Source organism: Alosa pseudoharengus, unplaced genomic scaffold (genome assembly GCF_046254945.1).
Source record: "Alosa pseudoharengus isolate Yale_2024_CS ecotype anadromous, Long Island Sound unplaced genomic scaffold, YU_APseudo_1.1 YU_APseudo_1.1_scf_6, whole genome shotgun sequence".
Lineage (NCBI taxonomy): Eukaryota > Metazoa > Chordata > Actinopteri > Clupeiformes > Clupeidae > Alosa > Alosa pseudoharengus.
The window spans coordinates 14,992,758-15,014,909 of NW_027468848.1; the positions used below are offsets into that span (position 1 = coordinate 14,992,758).

General features: G+C 43.3%; 2 protein-coding genes across 3 annotated transcripts; both read left to right on the forward strand.

Annotated features, from left to right (window-relative positions):
• Positions 1 to 436: 436 nt before the first annotated feature.
• Positions 437 to 2,313, forward strand: ccl27a (chemokine (C-C motif) ligand 27a). Its single transcript, XM_076269791.1, has 3 exons — positions 437 to 542; positions 1,428 to 1,545; positions 1,763 to 2,313. Exons 1-3 carry the CDS (start codon positions 479 to 481, stop codon positions 1,893 to 1,895), a joined length of 315 nt encoding a protein of 104 aa, XP_076125906.1. The 5' UTR covers positions 437 to 478; the 3' UTR covers positions 1,896 to 2,313.
• Positions 2,314 to 15,835: 13,522 nt separating this feature from the next.
• On the forward strand, positions 15,836 to 22,152 carry slc35d2 (solute carrier family 35 member D2). Of its 2 annotated transcripts, none has more exons than XM_076270336.1 (12): positions 15,836 to 16,031; positions 16,255 to 16,288; positions 16,377 to 16,463; positions 16,681 to 16,748; positions 16,980 to 17,051; positions 17,258 to 17,326; positions 18,390 to 18,492; positions 19,329 to 19,421; positions 20,550 to 20,617; positions 20,874 to 20,952; positions 21,540 to 21,622; positions 21,817 to 22,152. In XM_076270336.1, exons 1-12 carry the CDS (start codon positions 15,901 to 15,903, stop codon positions 21,971 to 21,973), a joined length of 1,044 nt encoding a protein of 347 aa, XP_076126451.1. In that variant the 5' UTR covers positions 15,836 to 15,900; the 3' UTR covers positions 21,974 to 22,152. The 2 variants fall into 2 exon arrangements, with proteins under 2 accessions (XP_076126451.1, XP_076126452.1); XM_076270337.1 differs by having other exon boundaries at positions 15,843 to 15,932.

A 22,152-nucleotide genomic window follows, 5' to 3' on the forward strand; every position in this document is an offset into this window, starting at 1 on the left:
CTTATGCTCCACGTTTGCAGAGTTTACAGATTTTTTCATTTATGCTCCATGTTTACAGATAAACCAGAAACAAAACTGTAATTCAGCCGCCATTAAGGAGTTACTGTAAAGGGAAGTTGATAGTGAACTGTTATGTAAGAATGTAAAGGTTAGATGAATGGAACCCCTTACTTTTCTCAAATTCCTTTTGCTTCCCCTTGCAACTTGTCTGTTCTACTATAAGACTATATTATTCCCCCCTTTGCCTGGTGGCAGTCCCTTTTTACCTTTAAAATACATTTGCCATGCATTTCCATCTTATTACACAGGTATATGTTTTATATAGGAGCACTACAACAGTACATAATGTATTTGTTGAAGTGATGTTCTGTACGACGTGTGCGATCATACAGGTGTGCGCATGAGAGACAGGTGGCAATTGCTCCTCCCCAGGTGGTGTATTTATCTTCCTGTACCACAGTTAGTGCTCATTGCAGCGATGGACTTCAGAGGGGTTACTCTACTTCTACTTGTCATTTCTGCAGTCCTCCTCAGCACTGATGGTGAGTTGCCTTGCTCAGACTCACAGACCGTTTCACCTTTCTGTCCTCAGCTGTTATAATCGTTTGAAAACATCTTTCAGTTTGAGTCACATAGGGCCCTTCAAGAGCTACTGTAGGCAAGATTGTGATTAGTTATTTTTTTTTTTTTTACTAAGATAACGCTGATGAACTTAAAGTTCAAAATGTAGTAAAAATGATGTCATGTTCTCATGTTAAATAGTGTGTGTCTCTGTGTGTGTGTGTGTGAGACAAAGAGAGTATGTGTGTGTGTGTGTGTGTGTGTGTGTTCAAATAAGCATTGAAATGTACGTGTGCTTGTGTGCGTGTGTGTGTTCAAATAAGCATTGGAATGTGTGTGTGTGCGTGTGTGTGTGTGTGTGTGTGTGTGGGGGGGGGGGGGTCGGAGTTGATTGAATGGCAGACTCTTGCCCTGACAGGTATTTGCTCCCCTGCATTCAACACTGAACTGATGTGTTGAAACATGCACTGATTTACAGCAATTACAGCATAATCCACTACCTACTGTGTTACATGCCAACATTTTACCCTTAATTATAGACCCTTTCAACAATAAAAACAAAACATTCTATTTGGTTCCTGATCTACTTCCTCTGCATTAAGATAACGTATGAAATGTTAAAAAGGAAGTCTTGTGGGGCCAACTATGAGGCTGATAATGGAACTCTAAGATAGTTTTTAATACACTAGAATTATTGATATCACTCAGCGCACAGGCCAATGTTGCTTCCTAAGACCTAAGTCTGTCTCTCCCACAACTCTGTAATTATGTACTAACCCTAACAAAGAAGTGGTCTTATGGTCCACACAGTAGTTATTGATTAGAGTGTTTTAACTACTTTCATACTGTTGTTCTGTGGGCCTCAGGGCATCTTCCTAAGTGCTGTGTGGCTGTTTCAAAGCGCATCCCAACCAAAATGATCAGGAATATGCAAAGGTTTGAGAAGCAGAGCAGCTCAGGACTGTGTGACATCGATGCCATTATGTGAGTGTGCACATGTGTCTGTCCAATCAACTATCAGTCATTTATTTTACAAGGCATGTTTTAAAATATCATTATACTGTATTTAACTTACTGTTGGGAAAATGTTACACAAGCTGTATAACATTGACATGACAAGAAGGTTACAATATAGGCATGTGAAAACTCAATCACTCAAAACCTTGACCAAGATGTTATTGGTGTTTCCTGTCTACTTTAGAATATACGTAAAGATGCCAAGGACAAAAGGAAAGAAGGACAAAAGAATCTGCGCCCATCCAAACGCCATGAAACTGCTGAAACCATGGATGAAAAAGAAACAACTGTTCTCTTCAAAGATTGCAGCACCATGAACCCTGTAGGAAAGGGCATCTGAGGATAACTTTGCCGTTCCATGTTTCTTGGCACGCTTGCTATCGCATTTCAATTACATACAAATAACTAACCAATTTGCTGTAACTTAGTTATTTTTTTTTTCTTTCTTTCTTTCTTTTACTCTTTTTAATTAATAGTATTATCATGTTATTTTATTGCTTGTTTTCTCTGATTGCTTGTTTAATGGATTGAATGTTTTATTGTTGATTCTGTAAGGTGACCTTGAGTGTTCAGAAAGGCGCCCATAAATAAAATGCATTATTATTATTATTATTATTAACTGAAATGTTTAATGTTTGGCAGCTAGTATTAATCCCTCAAACAAGCAAAAATCAAACAAGCCTTTCTTACTTACCGGTATTAAGGGGTCTGACTGAATAAAGGTGACTATCCTGACATCAAGCCTGGGTCTCCACATTGATATTTCAAACTATCACAAGTCATTGTTCAAGTCACTGGTGAATTATGTTCTAAAAGTTTTGCACATTTAGAGAGTCTGAACAAAAAAAAAAAAAAGAGCTCCTGGCCTAAATGCAAGAGCAAGGTCATAATGCAGTGGCAAGAATAAACAGTGAAAGAAGCTTACAATAAAAGGCATCTCAGAAGGCAGCTTTCGGGGGGACAGGTGTCCCACAGAGCAGACAGAGACACCAGGTGGGTTTGAGGGGCTTTTGAGATATCCCCTCTTAACATCCTACATCCTACTCTACGTCTATTCTACTGTTATTCCACATTTAGCAAACATTCATCATTGCATTCATATTGTTTTTCTATGTAATATTCATATTTTCAATATTCAAGACCATACTTGTGACCAAAGACCAGAACACTCTACTATGAGGGGAAAAAGTCTGGCTGATGTGATGACCTCTTGAAAAGACAAAGCCAAAGAGTTTTTACTGGGCATATGTTATTTCTTTATAAAAGAATTGTTGCCACTTAACAAGCAAATAAATTCAGAGCAGCCTAAACTGTCTGGATTATGACCATTTCATTTAGGTCATTAGGTCTTATCTCTTAAGTCTGGCTTTCTTTCAATATTTCATGTAAAAAAACAACAACTGATGATTAAAGGGATCACAGGCTTGCTCCTGTTGGTGCATGTTTAGTCACGCCTGGCTTTTGTGTAACCACAGAATCTCTTTGTAGTGTATCCACAGAATCTCTTTGTAGTGTATCCACAGAATCTCAGTCTATTCAAAGCCCCAGCCTTCAGAGAAGCCTAAGGCAACATGCCTCAAAGGTTCCCAAACATGCAGCACACAAGTGATGACACATGACATAAATATTTAAAAACCAGTAAACTAATTACAGTAAAGTGTAGATAATAACGGTTACAGTGACAAACACAAAATCAAGCAAACACAACATATTAAACCTTACTAACTATGGACACGAGAAAAAGTTCATATAAAGCTACAAATGAACAAACTACAACAGCTTTCAAACTTGCTGTTAAATCTCATCAAGACTCACCGCTTAACGGCAGCACTGAGGAATTAATCACGTTTATACTCCACTTACAAAATGATCTTAGATATTATTGCCCCTTTGCGATCTAAACCTAAAGCTGAGCCATGGATGAATGACCTTACTCACACAGCCAGACAGGAATGTAGAGGAGCAGAAAAGAAGTGGAAAAAAGACAGAAACATCGAAATACTTTTTTGATGTTGTTGATAAAAACTGCACGTGTGCTCTTTATAGTACTAACTTTGTTCTGAACACACTTCAATTTAGCAGTCTTGATATTTTCTCATATACATGTGCTTCCATCTCAGCCCCCTTCTATGACCCTAATATGACTGTCATCTGCCCAGTTTTAACCAGTCTCTCTCATTCTCCTAAGCCATACCATTAATCAAATGAAGTTTCCAACCTATCCATTAGATTTTGTCCCTCCCAAGCTTTTTTAAAGACATGTTTGATACTGGACCTCATATCCTAAGTATCCTTAATAGCAGCCTTATCACAGGTATTGTACCAACCATATTTAAACATGCTACAGTAGGCCACAGCCACTGATTAAAAAGCCAAATCTAAACACTACAGTCCTCTCTAATTTTAGACCCATTTCCAAAACCTATCCCTTTCCAAGGTCTTGGAAAAAGTTGTGCTTACACAGCTGCAATCTTTTATAGAAACGCAAAGCATGTTCCAGTCTCAGTTCAGGTCCAGTTCAGGTTTTAAACCCTTTCACAGCACAGAAAATGCAATTCATTCATTACTTCCGACCAATCACCAGTCTGCATCAGCCTTTATAATCAATTTACTTGCACCTGCCTGTTGCTTTCAGGAGCCGATTTTCGATGTTCCCACCCTCCCTCCCTAACCACCACCAGTTTGGCCTTGTCCAGATGTCCAGGGGGTAGGCTCCGCCCCTGCCGTCTCATACCGGCAGGATCTGCAAGGGTCTGCACACTCGGTGACCTGGACCGAGGACGGGGCCTATGCCAAAGACTGTCTTATTGTTGCTTATGCCTTTTGTATATCCTTTGATGGATTAAAATGTGTGTTAACTTTCATTGTACCTCCCTGAGTCTTTCTGATAGAACTAAGAAGAGTTTGTAATGACATTTTATTAGCTACTGATGCTGGTGATGCTGTTGCTTATCGTGTTAGATCTCACAGCGGCCATTCTTGCACCCATCCTCTGTCATGAGCCCTCTCACTCCACCGGGTTACCACCTTAATTGGTTTCCATTATCTTCCACTCTGCTCACCACTCTCTCTACTCAGCCTAACTAGCTCCACCTGTCTCTGCTCTGCTCTGCTCTAATTACTCTGCCAGCTGCGCTGCATTACCCACTAACCTCTCCCAGTATGTAAAGCCCTGTCTTTCAGCTCTCCTTTGTCAGATCGTCTGCAAAGCTCACACCCGGAACCTGTTTGCTCGCGCTTCTGGCTGACTCTTGTTTTGTGACCACGGACCTGCCTGAATCTTGGCTACTCTTCTGCCCCTGAAAACCAGACCTGCTTTCTGCTGTAACGACTCCTGACTACTCTTCAATCCCGGACTTCCGGACCACCCACCACCGGCATCACAGGACGCTTCGCTGCCACTGGGGGGGGGGACAGACACAGCACGTTCCCGGCTACCCCTGGAACCCCTGGAGCCTTCATTCACTCCCTACTTCCCTTTTCCCTTAAGTTTAATAAACTTTCTGGTGTGACGCAATTGTGGTCCTCTGGTCGTCTGTCTGAACCGTGACAGTACGATCTGACCATCATGGACTCAGCGCACACTTCCCCCGACATGGAAGCCGATGAACCTGAGCAACCCACCGCCATGCAACGCCTGGAACACACTGAGAGAGGATTAGCCCGCATGAGCGGCGACATTGCCTCCCTGCTTCAGGTCGGCCACCAACAGCATCAGCAGTTCCAGCAACAACAGCAGCAGTTCCAGCAGCAGCAACAACAACTCGGCATGATCATCCAACTCCTCACCAACCTTACCCCAGCCACTCCGCCCACCGGCCCAGTTCCAGTCAGTCTGCCCACCAGCCCAGCCCCCGAGTTACCTGCCCCGGTCATTGCAGCCGCTGTCCCGGAACCCAAGATCGGAAACCCAGAGCGGTTCAACGGCGATTCAACCCAGGTCCGGCCATTCCTGACTAGCTGCCGACTTCAGTTCTCCTTGCAGCCAAGGACCTTCGCCACTGAAGGGGCTAAAGTTGGGTATGCCATCACTCACCTGACGGGCCGAGCTCGACTCTGGGGAACAGCAGAGTTCGAACGTCAAACCCCTGCATGTGCAACCTTCGACCTGTTTGCTGAGGAGATGCTGAAGGTGTTTGACCTGGATTCACCAACTACAGAGGCGTCTCGTGAACTGTTCAGTATTCGGCAAGGCAGACGTACAGTTGCAGACCATTCCATCGACTTCCGAACCCTGGCAAGACGAAGTTCTTGGAACACACCATCGTTGGTGGACGCATTCTTCCATAGCTTGGCCGACTATATCAAGGACGAGTTGGTCTCCCATGAACTGCCTTCCACCCTTGACGAAGCCATCGCACTGGCTGTCCGGATCGACAGAAGGATACAGACCCGTCGTCGTGAGAGGGGGCGCCAAAATCCACCAACTACCGGCATTCGGAGAAATCCGACTGGGCTCCTGTCGTCTACTGCCACTCAACCAAGCCAGCTTGACCAGTCTGAGCCCATGGAAATTGGGCGAGCCTCCCTCACTCCTGCAGAGCGCCAGCGCCGCTTCACCTCAAACCTCTGTCTCTATTGTGGAGGTGATGGACATCGTGTTGTGACCTGCCCTTTAAAAGCCGAAGCTCACCGGGCATAGGGGGAGTCCGGTTGAGCTCAATGACCGTCCAGTCCCCCGACCGCAAACCCCTGCTGCAAGTTCACCTCCGTCTCTTTGACTCAACTCACACCCTGGCTGCTCTGGTGGATTCTGGCGCCGAAGCAAACATAATGGACATCAAGCTGGCACGCCAACTGGGACTGGAGAACCACCGATTGACACCTCCTATTCCTGCCCGGGCACTGGACGGACACTTACTCGGATCGGTCACTCATGTCACGGCCCCGGTCTCTATGGGTCTGTCCGGAAACCATCAAGAAACTATCCAGTTTCACCTGCTCCCCTCTCCAGGCCAACCCATCATCCTGGGTTACCCATGGCTCCGCCGGCACAACCCTCAGCTCGACTGGGTGACCGGGGTGATCAGGGAGTGGGGAGAGGACTGCCATCGAACCTGCCTGCTTGCTGCCGCACTACCTCCTCGGCCAGTACCCACCAACTCTGCTCCTGACCTATCCAATGTCCCAGAATGCTACCATGGTCTCAGAGAAGTGTTTAACAAAGCAAGAGCCACATCTCTGCCCCCTCACCGACCGTACGACTGTGCCATTGACCTCCTCCCTGGAACAGCCCCTCCAAAGGGCCGTCTCTATTCGTTGTCTGCTCCTGAAAGAAAGTCCATGGAGGACTACATCAACGACTCTCTGTCCGCAGGATTAATCCGCCCGTCTTCATCTCCTGCTGGTGCTGGCTTCTTCTTTGTGGGGAAGAAAGACGGATCTCTTCGCCCCTGCATCGACTACAGGGGACTCAACGACATCACGGTGAAGAACCGTTACCCTCTGCCTCTGCTCACCTCTGCCTTTGAGTTGCTCCAGGGAGCCACTGTTTTTACCAAGTTGGATCTCAGAAACGCTTACCACCTAGTGCGGATCCGGGAGGGAGATGAATGGAAAACCGCTTTCAATACACCAACAGGCCACTACGAGTATCTGGTTATGCCTTTTGGCCTCACCAATGCTCCTGCTGTGTTCCAGGCTCTAGTGAATGACGTGCTGCGGGACATGTTAAATAAGGTTGTCTTCGTTTACCTGGATGACATCTTAATATACTCCAGAAACCTGTCTGAACACACCCGCCATGTCCAGCAAGTCCTTCACCGTCTCCTGGAGAATTCCCTCTACGCCAAGGCGGAGAAATGTGAGTTTCACGTCAAGACAGTGGCCTTCCTGGGGTACATCGTGGCAGAGGGAAGTATCCAAATGGATCGATCCTGCCAAGATATCAGCAGTCACTTCATGGCCCGTTCCGGAGAACAGAAAGAAGCTGCAACAGTTTCTGGGGTTTGCTAACTTCTATAGGAAGTTTATCCGGAACTACAGTACCGTTGCTGCTCCTCTCACTGCTCTAACCAGCACCAAGCAACCCTTCACCTGGACCCCAGCAGCCGACAAAGCCTTCAGTACCCTCAAGGTAAGGTTCACCTCCGCTCCCATCCTCCAGATGCCTGATGTGGACCGGCAGTTCATTGTGGAGGTGGACGCCTCGGATGTGGGAGTCGGTGCTGTGATTTCTCAGTGGGCTGCGGAGGATAGGAAGCTCCATCCCTGTGCTTTTTTCTCACGTCGGTTGTCCCCCTCTGAGTGCAATTACGACATAGGGAACCGAGAGCTGCTGGCTGTGAAGCTTGCCCTGGAGGAGTGGCGTCACTGGCTGGAGGGGTCCACTGTTCCATTCCTCGTTTGGACCGACCATAAGAACTTGGAGTACATCCGCACGGCCAAACGGTTGAACTCCAGGCAGTCCCGCTGGGCCCTGTTCTTCACCAGGTTTAACTTTACTCTGTCATACCGGCCTGGGTCACGCAACACCAAGCCAGACGCCCTCTCCCGTCAATTCCAGAAGGATGACACCCCCTCCAAGGATCCTGTGTCGATTCTGCCAAGTCCCTGCATCGTAGCAGCTCTGACCTGGGACGTTGAGGAACAGGTGCTGGAAGCTCTCCGTAACCAGCCAGGTCCCAGCGCTTGCCCAGCTGACCGCCTCTTTGTCCCCGAAAACCTGAGGTCCCAGGTCATTCAGTGGGGACATGACTCCCGCCTAGCTTGTCACCCTGGCTCCACCCGCACTTACAACCTGCTCACCCAGAGGTTCTGGTGGCCCTCTCTGAGAAGAGATGTACGGGAATTCGTCCAAGCCTGCCCCATCTGCAACCAACACAAGTCATCCTGCCAGCCCCCAGCCGGATTGCTGCAGCCCCTGCCTGTGCCCACACGTCCCTGGTCTCACATCGCCCTTGACTTTGTCACGGGGCTGCCCCCTTCAAGTGGCATGACCGTCATTCTCACCATAGTTGACCGATTCAGCAAGATGGCACACTTCGTTCCCCTCCCCAAGCTCCCAACCGCCAAGGAGACCGCCCAGGTGGTCCTGGAACACGTCTTCCGGATCCACGGACTGCCAAGGGATGTAGTTTCTGACCGTGGCCCACAATTCTCCTCCGCCTTTTGGAAGGAGTTCTGTCACCTGCTGGGAGCCACAGTCAGTCTGACTTCCGGATTCCATCCCCAATCCAATGGGCAATCAGAGCGGGCAAATCAGGAGCTCGAGAAGGCACTGCGATGCATGACATCCCGCAACCCCCACTCCTGGTCGCAGCAATTGACATGGGTGGAGTACGCACACAATTCCCTGACCTGCTCTGCCATCGGTATGTCCCCCTTCCAATGTGTCTATGGATACCAGCCTCCTCTATTCGCCAGCCAGGAGGGGGAGGTTACTTGCCCATCTGCACTTGCTTTTGCCCGTCGATGTCGCCGCACCTGGTCACAAGCCCGAGCCACACTCCTCAGATCCGTTGCCAGCTACACTACCGGGGCCAACCGTCGGAGAACTCCTGCTCCCACCTACCATGTTGGTCAAAGGGTATGGTTGTCATCAAAGGACCTGCCACTCAGGGTGGAGTCGCGAAAGCTGGCACCTCGGTTCCTTGGCCCATTCCCTATCGTAAGAGTGATTAGTCCAACTGCTGTCCGGCTCCAACTGCCTAATTCCATGAGGGTGCACCCCACTTTCCATGTGTCCAAGATTAAGCCCATTCATGAGAGTCCGCTGGTCCCTGCTGCGCCTTCTCCTCCTCCTCCACGGCTCGTCGATGGTGGTCTGGTTTACACCGTCCGCCGCCTGCTTCGGTCCAGACGGAGGGGTAGGGGTCTCCAGTACCTCGTTGACTGGGAGGGCTATGGACCTGAGGAAAGGACCTGGGTGCCGGCTTGTCGGATTGTGGATCGGACCCTCATCACCGCCTTCCACCAACGGAATCCTGATCAACCTGCAATCCGTAGGGGCCGCCCCAGAGGGGTCCCTAACCGTCCTGCCCGCTCGGCTTCCTGTCCTGTGCCTGACCCTGTTTCGGGACCTGTCCCGTCTCCCGACCACGACCCTCCGGCTTCCTCCGAGGATGAGGACGTTCACTCGGACCGTTCGGAGGAGTTCTAGCCCTCCGCCGGCTCCCCTCCTCCCACCCGGCATGGTGCTGCTCTTGGGACTTCTGGGGCCGTCCCTTGGGGGGGGGGTTCTGTCATGAGCCCTCTCACTCCACCGGGTTACCACCTTAATTGGTTTCCATTATCTTCCACTCTGCTCACCACTCTCTCTACTCAGCCTAACTAGCTCCACCTGTCTCTGCTCTGCTCTGCTCTAATTACTCTGCCAGCTGCGCTGCATTACCCACTAACCTCTCCCAGTATGTAAAGCCCTGTCTTTCAGCTCTCCTTTGTCAGATCGTCTGCAAAGCTCACACCCGGAACCTGTTTGCTCGCGCTTCTGGCTGACTCTTGTTTTGTGACCACGGACCTGCCTGAATCTTGGCTACTCTTCTGCCCCTGAAAACCAGACCTGCTTTCTGCTGTAACGACTCCTGACTACTCTTCAATCCCGGACTTCCGGACCACCCACCACCGGCATCACAGGACGCTTCGCTGCCACTGGGGGGGGGGACAGACACAGCACGTTCCCGGCTACCCCTGGAACCCCTGGAGCCTTCATTCACTCCCTACTTCCCTTTTCCCTTAAGTTTAATAAACTTTCTGGTGTGACGCAATTGTGGTCCTCTGGTCGTCTGTCTGAACCGTGACATCCTCTTTGCCCACAGTATGCTCCTTTAGGCGTCCTTAGAAAATATGAGAAAATCTCTTCCACTGCTATGCAGATGATATCCACATTTACCTTCCTCTGAAAGGTCAAGTCTCCTTCTCCCCTCTTTTAGACTGTTTTAATGATGTCAAAGCCTGGATGGCCTTACATTTTTTGAATTTTAATAACAGCAAACTCCCCTGTCTCAGATCTTCTTTCTGCTGCTGCCCCCAAACTCTGGAATAACCTTCCCCCCCTTGCCCCCTCTCTAAATATTTTTAAATTCCATCTCAAAAAACATTTTTACCCCCCCCCCCACGCCCCAAACACTTCCACCATATTTTAGACTTTAGATTATTACCTTGTATTTCATCCTTTTTCTGTTTGTTGATTGTTGTTTCATAAACTGACTTACTGTATTTGATCACTTTTGCAAAAATGGAAAACATTATGGATGACATTGCTCCATTACAATTCAAGAAAGTTAAGGACAAACAGAAAGCACCATGGAAGCAAAATTCAGCAGTTAAACTCCTAAAAAGAGAGTGTAGGAAGACCGAAAGGAAATGGCGTAAATACAAACTTCAGATCCACTATGAAATCCATAAAGAGATGCTCCGCACATATAACGCTAAAATATGGCAAGACAGTCTTTCTTTTCTAACATATAAGTTCAAATAACTCTTGTGTTCTATTTTCAACTGTCGATAAGTTAACAATTCCCCCCTCACAATTAGCTTCTGAATTTCTCTTAACTAATAAATGCAATGAGTTTTCATCTTTTTTCAAAGGTAAAATTGACAAAATCAGACTCAACATCTGCTTAATTACTAATTCAACATCTAGACCTTCCAGCTACAAATAGAGGGAAACTTTGGTTGATGTCAGAGTTCAGCTTGATAGACTACGAAACACTTGAAAAAACGGTACAGAATCTCAGCTCATCCACATGTGGCTTTCTTCAAAACTGTTATTTACCTTATAGTGGCAGATGTCCTTCACATTGTAAATGTATTAGAGGGAGAGCAGCTTCACAGAAGAGAACCTCTGATGGCAAATTTGAGGAAAAGTTGGTAAACCACCCCTCTTACCTAATTTGAGGGTGCTGATTCTGAATATTTTGTTTACCAAGCTCAATTCTGAGTTCTAAGCCGCATAATCAGCATTTTAACATAAAATAGTGATTTTTTCCCCTATTTTTCCCTAAATTCATTTGATTTCAAAAGTAATCACTAAAACCAAATAAAAGTGTTCTCTAAATACATGTCTAAGCATTAAAGAAGCCATACTATAGTTTATTAACGTATTTAATGGGAACATGATTACAGTTAACATGTAATAAACTCGAAAATTCTAATCAAAACACAACCATATTTTTATTGCTAACATAGTGAGTCACTCATGTGGTGTTTAATGCATTTTATCACAATAACAAGTTGCACAGATAACCTTCAACTCACAATATATTATGAACTTAGATAGCGGGAATAAGCCTAATGCAGAACTGCATCTACCGTCAGCAACAACCGACAAGTAAAAAACATTTTAATTCTGGTAACACTGGATTTGGTATGTGTGCTTGCCTCCATATTAGAGCTTGATAATGTGCTCTTCTAATATGCCATTGAGCATCACTTATTGGTGGTAGAGCCTCCGATCCTCGACATCTAGAAAACAGAGTGGCTCTGGCATAGTGTTGTCACGATACCAAAATTATGACTTCGATACAATACCTGACATAAATATCTTGATACTCGATAGTGAAACGATATCCAAATCCTAAAATATCTGGAAAAGAAAGGATGCAGGCCTCCTCCAAGTGTATTGTGTTGAATTTGGTGCACTTTTGGTCAATTCTGGGTTTTAAACTTCTAAACTTCCTACATAATTATTATTGTAGTATTGTAAAAAAAATATTTTTGTAGTCAGTAAAATAGTAGTTTGTGTGTGATTAAGTCCTTTATTGTTTGTTATAGCTCATTTATATTTTGTGGTGTTTTGGCAATAAATTACCTTTAGGCTAGATCAAGGTCAGTGTTCAAATTACTGCATGCAAATCACTTAATGCTATGCTGAAGAGCCTAATCTTTAGGCCATCTGATGTACACTGTAGGCTACCCAAGACCTTCCCGTGTTTATGGGATTTCTTTTGACAGTTGCAAAGGGAAAAAAGTGAAGATAGTCTTTTTTGCTCCCAGTGTAATTTAATAACTACAGTACGTTTCAACCACTCAGGTCTTAATCAGATACACCTGTTATTATCTGTTGCAATATCTGTGTGCATTCCTACATTAGGTCTATTTCTTTGATAGTTAACATAATTTGCTACCACATAAGAAATACCAAATAACAATATAAAAGTTTCTTACAAACTTCCCTGCATACTTCTTAAATGTGCTGCAGTCAGATGGGTGTCCTAAAGACATAATCTTGAGCATCTATTACCAGTGTTGAATGACCAGTTTTTGCAGTAATCACTACTGGACATTCCACATTGCTAGACAGCACTTGAGTGAGGATGACTTATTTCCACTTCACAAATAACCATTGCTATCTGCAATAGCTACAGTACAGGGACAATAATCAGTTCATAGCTGAGGATTTGTCCTAGGCCCACTTCCCTTTCAGCATCATATGCAATAATGATACGCTGGAGAATGTTTCTTTTTGTTGCACTATAAAGGATATCTTGTCTAAATGTTTTGCAAATAATGCAATATCCATAGCACTCTTCAGCACTCCTCAAACATGCACACTCTTCCATTTTTCTGCATGGCTGGAATTTGAATAATAGGAAAGAGCACCAGTGAGATGTTTTAACAAGGCAAGCACAGTCGCCTTTACAGTAAAAAAAAAAAATACAGTGTAAATCCTCTGTAAAGACTGACAACTGTTCATAATAGTTAGTGACAAAATACTTTCTACAGAAAAATGAGCTGACACCTACTATTCTATCAATTTATTATCAAGGAATCTATTTTGTTTCTAAATGTCATACTGAATTTTAGCTATTATTTCAATTTATATTTTCATTTTATCTTATTTTCATGAGGGTCATTGGGGTAATTCCTGTCCTGTCCTACAACATATCTGATACATAAAGAGTATATTAATGCCTTATTTTTTGCAGTTCCTATGATATCTGATGGCAAAACCAAAAAGTATGTGAATTATGCTAATTAGCATGCTTAAAACTCAAAATTAAGCTTGGTAAACAACATATTTGAATTCAGCACCCTCAAATTGTGTGAAATAGCCCCTTTACCGACTTTTCCTCAAATTTGCCAACAGGACTTTTTCTGAACGTTTGTTAGCTATCTGCTCTCCCTCACTGCTGTCTGGCACTTTTTCTAAGTCACTGAAAATAGCTATTGTAAAGCCACTTCTCAAGAGGAATAACCTATGCCTCCAACAATTACAGGCCAATCTACCTTTTATTGGCAAAATTATTGAAAAAGTAGTCTTCAACCTCTATGCTTCCACTTGGACTAATCATCCAAAATAATTTGATTTCATATCATAGCTATGCAAATGACACAGAAATTGACTTAGCTCTGTCACTGTCACCAAAACGACTATGGTCTTGAATCTCTGTGTCAGTGTATAGAACAAATCAACACCTGGATGTCTCAAAATTGTCTTCAGCTGAACAAAGAAAAAAAGGAAGTAATTATATTTGGTTAAAAGTAGGGAAGACTTAGGGTAGCCACTCTCCTTGACACAAAAGGGTTGAAAGTAAAGGATTCTGTTAAAAATCTTGGTGTATTAATTGATAGTGATCTAAGTTTCAACAGCCACATGAAAGTGATAACTAAATCAGCTTTTTACCACCTCAAAAATATTGCTAAACTTAGAGGGCTGATGTCAAAACATAATTTAGAAAAACTCATTCATGCATTTATCTCCAGCAAGGTTGATTACTGCAATGGACTTTTCACAGGCCTTCCTAAAAAGACTCAAACAGCTTAGGTGATACAAAATGCAGCAGCTAGGGTTCTCACAAAAACTAAAAGAACTGACCACATTACTCCAATTAAGTCCCTGCACTGGCTTCCAGTAAGTCACAGAATTGACTTTAAAGCTGCAGTTGGCAAGTCTGACAGATTGAGGTGACTTTTGAATGTTTACAACTCTCATCCCCACCGAGCACCCTCTCATCGAGTTTGTGCTCGTCAGTGCGCACCAGACTGCACCAGACTGTGATTGACAGTCAGATCTCAAACAGCCCTGCTCCGAATGGACCAAAAGAACTGTGGATTTTTGCAAAACAAATAACAGGCTCTAGGTGGAGGTAGAAGTGCGTAGAAATCCGGTTGATTTATGTTGTTCTGTCGGAGCATAGTGTCGGTTTCAATGAATATGATCAAAAAATCTTATAGTACAAGGATACATGGATACAAGGAAGTTTATTGTCACATGCATATAGTTACTGGAAGTAAGAAATGCAGTGAAATTATGTCTGGTGTCAGCCTATTTGTGCATTTATGGGGGGGGGGGGGGTAAAAAGTGCAGTAGAAGAGGGGTTTAGTAGATTAAGTGGCAAGGGCTGCATAAGAAAGGTGGGGGAGGATTGGGATTGGGGGGGGGGGGGGGGCACCAACAAGGAGCACCCAAGAGCCAGTGTTTATAGTAATAGTCAAGTCAAGTGAAATTTATTTATATAGCACATTGAATGACCTCTGTGTATGAAATGTGCTATATAAATAAATTTGACTTGACTTGACTATTACTATTATTTAAATTTAGGATCTACTTTGTATTGTTTTTACAATGATTATATTTTATTTTTAGTTTTTTAAATGTGCTATATAAATAAATTGACCTCGACATTGACATTGACATGAACAAGCACAAGTAAAAGTGAAAATGGAGCCAGGCTCTCTCGATTATGGACACAGCCTATTATATAGCCTAGGCCTACAAGCCAGAGCACAATCATGAGGATATGACATGGGCATTTCTTGTTAGACATACACAGTCTGCCCTCTAGTGGATATGGTAGGCCCTACATCTTTCAGCAAGTAAGAGCAAAACCAAGAAAGGTCTGTTTACATCTGCGGTCACGCAACCACCAACCATCGAAGAGTAGGTTAACCTTTAGACCTGAATAGGAATTATGCAGAATATGGATTAGTCCTACTACATAGGCAATAAACTAACACATATGTGGTCGGTAGGCCTAAATTAGATACTTTATAATTTCATAAACAAAAGTTTGGCATTTAAATAATTATAATAATGGCTTATAGGCCTACAAGAAAGATGGACGAATGTGCAAAACGACAGTCACATTTAGAAGCAATTTCGTTAACTGGGATTTCAATCACCTACAATTTTGAGCAAATTGTTAATTATCAAGGGCAAACTTATGTTTTCCCCCCAACCCAGCGGCACATCTGCGCAACCTCAACACACCTGTGTTGCGGCCTGTAGGCCTACAACGTGTGGGAATGGGAAACACTGGCCAAAATATCGAGTAGGCTACTGAGAACGCCCACTTGTCAAACAGTCTTTTTTAAAAAAACGTGGACGATGAAAGCTGACAAAGCCCTCTTTTGACTACAACCCGTTCAGCTGAGATAGACATGACGCTGAACGCGAAGCCCGTGTCTAAATGGCAAGAACCAAGATTATTAAAAGTCTTATCAGCAGTATTCTATGCTCTTAGCTCGTTTTTAATAATCGTTGTAAATAAGATTGTCTTGACGAACTACAGGTAGGCCCGTTTCACTTTCTGCCGCGTTTCCCTCTTCTCCGAAGTTTAGCCTAAAACTTCCGTAGGCTAATCTTTTCCTATTTTACGTAGGCTAATGGTCGGTAGAAAAGAGAAACTTCGAATGCATTTTGAGCCTGTAACGTTTCACTGAAGTAAATAACGGTTGGCTAATCCACTATCGCGTTGCATTTCAACAACGTCTCTCTCTCTCTCTCTCTCTCAGATTCCCCTCATTCATGTTCCTTGGAATTGGACAGGTCTGTCTTGTCGACTGCGTTTGTTTGTTGATTTAGGTCATTAAGTGCGGTGAAACCTTTGTGAAATAGTGTGAATTCTTCTTTTCAGATGGCGATGACTATTATTATTCTGTATGCCGGTAAAGCTCTCCACTTAATTCATTTCCAAGGCTTGGACAAAAGTATATTAAAAAAGGTAATTTAGAGTAGGCTACATTTTGGGGTCAGTCTATGGTGTGCTGGCCCCGTGTTAAGTGTGTGCTTGTGTAGGTCTATAATATGATTTAACAACAAGGCTTGGACTACAAAAGAATATTAGCCCAGTTGATGAATGCCTGTTGTGATGAATGCCTTATATGATGTTTATTGTTTAGTGTAATATGCATGCAAAACTAACTTGCTTGTTCACATAGATATTTCCTCTTCCCCTGCTGTACATGGGAAATCACCTTACAGGCCTGGCAAGCACTAAGAAATTAAGGTAGGGCTACGCCACAAGGCCTGTTGACTTCATTTAAATGTTCTTTGTTGCCACACCAACAACCATCTCCCTCTTCTTTCCCCTATGCATCTCTCCTGTTACTATGCGCTCTGTCTGTGCCTTTACTCCCATGTCTAGTCATCTTTCATACTTGATAAAGTCACTTTATTGTTCCTTCATTACTTTTACAAAGTCCCTAAGCCACCATCCCCCTTTCTTTCTGTTTCACAGTTTACCTATGTTCACAGTACTAAGAAAATTCACTATACTGATGACCATGGTTCTGGAATCCATAATACTAAGGTGTGTCCATTTGTTTAGTAATAGGAGTATTAGTAATCTTTATTTAGCAAGGCAGTAAAAGTAATGCATTTAAAAATTAAATAAAACAATTAAATGTGTAAAGCAATAGTAGTTTGTCAATAGCAGTGCTTCATTGAACCTCTTAGTAGGTTTATTAGTTTTGTGTGTAGGTTTCAGTCTTGTGTGTGTTTGGTTCTCCTCCATAGGAAAACATTTCCCAACAGTTTGGTGTCCAGTGTATTTGCCATAGTCTTCGGAGCTGTGGTGGCAGCAGGGTGAGTTTGTGTGTGTGTGTGTGTGTGTGTGTGTGTGTGTGTGTGTGTGCGCGCATGTGTGTTTTTCATGGTCTCTCCCAGTCTCCCAAGAGAATGACGTTGACTTAAATGACTGATGCATTAGATCACTGGGCTGTGTCACAGTTGAACATAGAGGCAGTGTCTCCAGTCTTCAGCGTACTTAGATAAATAAACTGTATTTTGTTCCATCCAATTCAAGCTCCTTTCCCTTTACAGTTAAAGGGATATTCCACCATTTGAGGAATTGCATTCATTTTCCACCTCCCATTGAGTTAAACAATTGATTTTTACCTTTCTTCCAGTTCATCCAGCCGTTCTCTGAGTCTGGCGATACCAGTTTTAGCTCCAGCCTAGCATAGATCATTGAATCTGATTAGACCATTAGCTTCTTGCCTGCTAGCATCACATTTAAAAGTGACTAAGGTTTCCGGTAATTTTCCAATTTAAAACTTGTCTCCTCTCAAGTTAGAAAGTGTAATAAGAAAATGAAACGTGGCGATTTTCTAGGCTGATTTGACATGGAACTGTACTCTCATTCAGGCGTATGGGGCAGCCGTGGCCCACTGGTTAGCACTCTGGACTTGTAACTGGAGGGTTGCCGGTTCGAGCCCCGACCAGTGGGCCGCGGCTGAAGTGCCCTTGAGCAAGGCACCTAACCCCTCACTGCTCCCCGAGCGCCACCGTTGAAGCAGGCAGCTCACTGCGCCGGGATTAGTGTGTGCTTCACCTCACTGTGTGTTCACTGTGTGCTGTTTGTGTTTCACTAATTCACCGATTAGGTTAAATGCAGAGACCAAATTTCCCTCACGGGATCAAAAGAGTATATATACTACTACTATACTACTAATACGGGCTCCATAGTTTTGCCATAGACAGTTGACAACTTATGGTGATGCCCCAGTTTTGGTCACATGAAAACATGCTCACTCTGGAGTAATTTAGTTTTGTATCAGTGTTCAAAATGTTCCATGGTCAGCTGTTTTAGATTGTTTTATGTTCTCTAAAGCCACAAAGCATTTTCTTTCCCATTATCTCACTGTAGCTCTGATCTAGCCTTTGATGCAGAGGGATATGCTTTCATTCTGCTCAACGATGTCTTCACAGCTTCCAGTGGTGTTTACACCAAGAAGAAACTAGGTTCTGAGGTGTATCATTTATTCATTTAATTAATTGCATTTCACAGCTTGCCTTAAGAACCCTTTGAATTTAGATACGGTTCTTCCTTATACTGGCATTACTCCAGAAGAAATGACAATAGTGAAATTAAAAAAGTTATTTAAAGCATTAAAAGATATTTCAGTGCAACCAATTGAGGGCCCCATACATGCTTCTTTTGTAACATGTCAAATCAAGTTTACTAATTCACTATAGCAGTGTCACAACAGGTATAAACTTTATTTTCACACAATAATTCTATTCCGGTTCCTCTGTCTATAATATGCCTGGTTTGCCATAAGAAATAGAGGTTTTGATGTATGTAATGAGAAGAAGGCCACATTTCTGCATTCAGATTTTCAGTTCATCTGTGTGGTCGTAAATAGCACCTGCCAGTTCTTTTGTTCCTAGATTTGAACCTGCTGACCGGTGCAATGATTATCAATGTGTAAACATTTCACAATGTCTCTTTTTAGTCTGCTTGTGTCCATGCGTTTGCATGTAAAGAGTATAGACTGCAGAGGAAAGGTTGTTGAACTTGAACCCCCAATAAGCAGCATGTTATCTTTTCAAAAGAAATCGATTGACAGCTTCTATCATAACCTGCCTTTGTTTCTGAAAAGGGAAGAATTTCTGAAATGCTTTATTCAGGTATACAAATTTAGTCCACTACATTTACAGTAGTTTTCTTCCAGAGAGATGCTGCCAGCTGTGTGGTAAAACTTCCTACATGAAATTGTGGAGATTATCTTTCAGTATATTTGTAGAATATATTTGTTTGTGTCTGTTTCTAGAAAAATAAACATCCATGTCTCTCTTTCTGTAGGGTCTGGGTAAATATGGAGTGCTTTTCTACAACGCACTAATTATTATCCTCCCAACACTCTTACTGAGCGCTTACACTGGAGACTTGCAGAAGGTATGTGTGGAACAGTGAAGGGACATCTATTGTTTTGTTGGACATATTTTAAAATAAATTGTTGTAGTTGAACCATTTTTAGTGGACTCTGTCCATTACATGCTCCTTCTTGTCCTTCATTCCCATAGTCGTACATCGTAAACTTAAGTTCAGTCTGGACCCGTTTCAGTTCATTACAGAGTATGTTTGCAATAAGTTATCTTTGGCCATATGGCTCTGATCTGGGGCCACCCTGCCCTTCCTCCCTGCCCATACATGGAAAGCCTAAAAGGCAAAGACAGTAACAGCAAGACCCTCCCACCCCAGGTAGGGTGGAGGTGGTTTGCAAAGTGGCTTGCAGGGGAAGTGGTAGGGTGAACCATTTTAAATAAGGTGCCCTGAACAGCTTTAGAAAATTGTAGGCACAGGAGGGTTTTAGCTGGGTGAGATCAGCTGACTGAGATCAGCTGATTGAGGCGTGATCTCTTTTTTTCCTAGCCTGGAAGCAAGCCCGAATGAACCCCACCCACAAAAGGCCCACTGCAGGAAATGAGGTCTAGAGACACTCTATTGAGATGTCTATATGCCCGGTTAAGATGTGTCCTGGTCAATCACATAGTTTGGGCAGGCTTTATACGATGATAGACAGATGAGCAACAGTGAAGCAGTCATCCAAGTCACCTGAGCGTGCTTGAGCTGATTTTGTTTACAACAAAATCCCCACCATTGGAGAAGCGAGATGTTAAGATTGAATTATCGTGTGTTATCGTCTGTTATACAAGATGATGACAGTGCACCAACTTTAAAAGACAAACAGAAAATGGCAATCAATGTATTTGACAATTTTGTGGGCAGGGGAAATTTGGGCTGGCTTCCAAGCCATGTTGAGACACACCCCATAATCAAATCCAAATGGTTTGGCTATGACAGATAGCCTATATTTTTCCTTTATTCCAATTAAACATGCTGTAAAGCGATCACATTTTGTAGTGCAGATATGTTGACATAGAGAGTGTGACAGCTGCACAGCGAATTAAATGAAGAATTAATGTTAAGTAAACCTAACCATTTACAAAAAGTTTATCTGTACTATGTTGCTGTGATACTGTGGAGAGGTCGTGTATTTCTTGATGGTTTGTTTCTTGCCAGGCTGTTGCTTTTAAAGACTGGTACAACCTGACATTCATCGTTTGCTTCCTGATGTCCTCTGTCATGGGGTGAGCCCTATCAAGCCACATGCAGAGTCATTGTTATTGTTACATGCTGTACATTTTTATCATTACACACATATATATAAATCTGACTGGTTATTTATATGGGATATATACAATTTCCTGTCAGATTCATTTAAATGCGACTTCCTGGAACTGCTGACCAGTACCAGGGACTCTATAGCAGCAGAAAAAGGGCAGCGAGGCTTTGCTGTTTGCGCACATCTGACATGGTGGTGTGTGATCCATGTTTGCTTTGCAGATTCATTCTGATGTATTCCATCGTGTTGTGCAGCCACTACAACAGTGCTCTCACCACAGCGGTGGTTGGTGCCATTAAGGTACATCTTGTATTTCAGTGATTTTACTTGTGTATAGAATGGAACGTTTATAAATATAGTATAACAATATAGCAAGAACACGTTGGGGTACTGCTTCAGACTGAAAACTCAAATATTGCATTCAGATGGAATTAAATCTTAGGACCCTTTACCCTTTAAATACACAAAGAACAGTGAATGAGCACATTTAACAAAACAAAACAAACAAAACATGTTTTTAGAGGAGTGTGACAAATTTACTTTTTTACATTATTTATAGTGACAGCAGGTGAAAAATAGCCCATCCAGAGCTTTGATTAATGAACACTGTCCCTATCAAATAGATACCAAACATGCTTATCTGCTGCCAAATTTGGAGCTTTGTGAAGCAGTGTCAATGCAGTGTGTTTCTAATATCTGTATGGATATTATTTAAGATTCCTGGCCCTGACTGGTAGCACATTGTGTATGAAACATTTCAATAATATATGCATTATACAGTAATAGTTGATTGATTTCTTAATAATGAATTGCATAGAAACAAAACCAAACTGAAATAAGGGTATATCCCCACTAGAATTGTGATCCAGTATGACTCTCCCATTTAGAATGTTGGAGTGGCTTACATTGGCATGTTTGTTGGAGGTGATTACCTGTTTTCATGGCTCAATTTCATCGGGTTGAATATCTGGTACGTTTTTTTTTAAATATATATTTTCTTTATAATAATATTTTCAATAAAACATAATGAATGTTTTTTTAGTGTGTTTACAAATTTGTATCTTAAACTGAATACATGTGTTCAAATAGATCTTCCAATAGCCTAGATCACATGCAACACAAATCTCATCTCCACTAAGATCAGTGGTGATCTCTTGCTTGCAGCATGGCAGGTGGGCTGGTATACTCCTACCTGACATTCCACAGCCACAGCACAGCTGATCCCATGCTCAGTCCAACAGAAGACAAAGTTAGAGCTCAAGTACAGGAGGAGGCCAGTGAAAGCAGGCTAAGGAGGAGTGGATCTCTCAATGCCTGCTGACCTAAGAATGACCTCTCTCCACCACAGCCCTCACCCATGGAGCTGCACATTATTTATTTTTATAAGAGCACATATGTATGACCTTTGAACAACAGATAATGTTCTTTATATGAGTTACAGCTAAAACACTACCTTGAAAAAATACATGTCCATCCATGTAATAAATGTTTAAAATGTAA

What these genes read in the sequence shown, in the direction of transcription:
- slc35d2 (XM_076270336.1), top strand. Translation starts at nt 15,901, where the DNA reads ATGACGCTGAACGCGAAGCCCGTGTCTAAATGGCAAGAACCAAGATTA. An exon ending in CTGGAATCCATAATACTAAG is followed by an intron (nt 17,052 to 17,257) that starts GTGTGTCCATTT and finishes TCTCCTCCATAG; the next exon opens with GAAAACATTTCCCAACAGTT. An exon ending in CGGTGGTTGGTGCCATTAAG is followed by an intron (nt 20,953 to 21,539) that starts GTACATCTTGTA and finishes TCTCCCATTTAG; the next exon opens with AATGTTGGAGTGGCTTACAT.
- ccl27a (XM_076269791.1), top strand. Translation starts at nt 479, where the DNA reads ATGGACTTCAGAGGGGTTACTCTACTTCTACTTGTCATTTCTGCAGTC. An exon ending in AGTCCTCCTCAGCACTGATG is followed by an intron (nt 543 to 1,427) that starts GTGAGTTGCCTT and finishes TGTGGGCCTCAG; the next exon opens with GGCATCTTCCTAAGTGCTGT. An exon ending in TGTGACATCGATGCCATTAT is followed by an intron (nt 1,546 to 1,762) that starts GTGAGTGTGCAC and finishes TGTCTACTTTAG; the next exon opens with AATATACGTAAAGATGCCAA.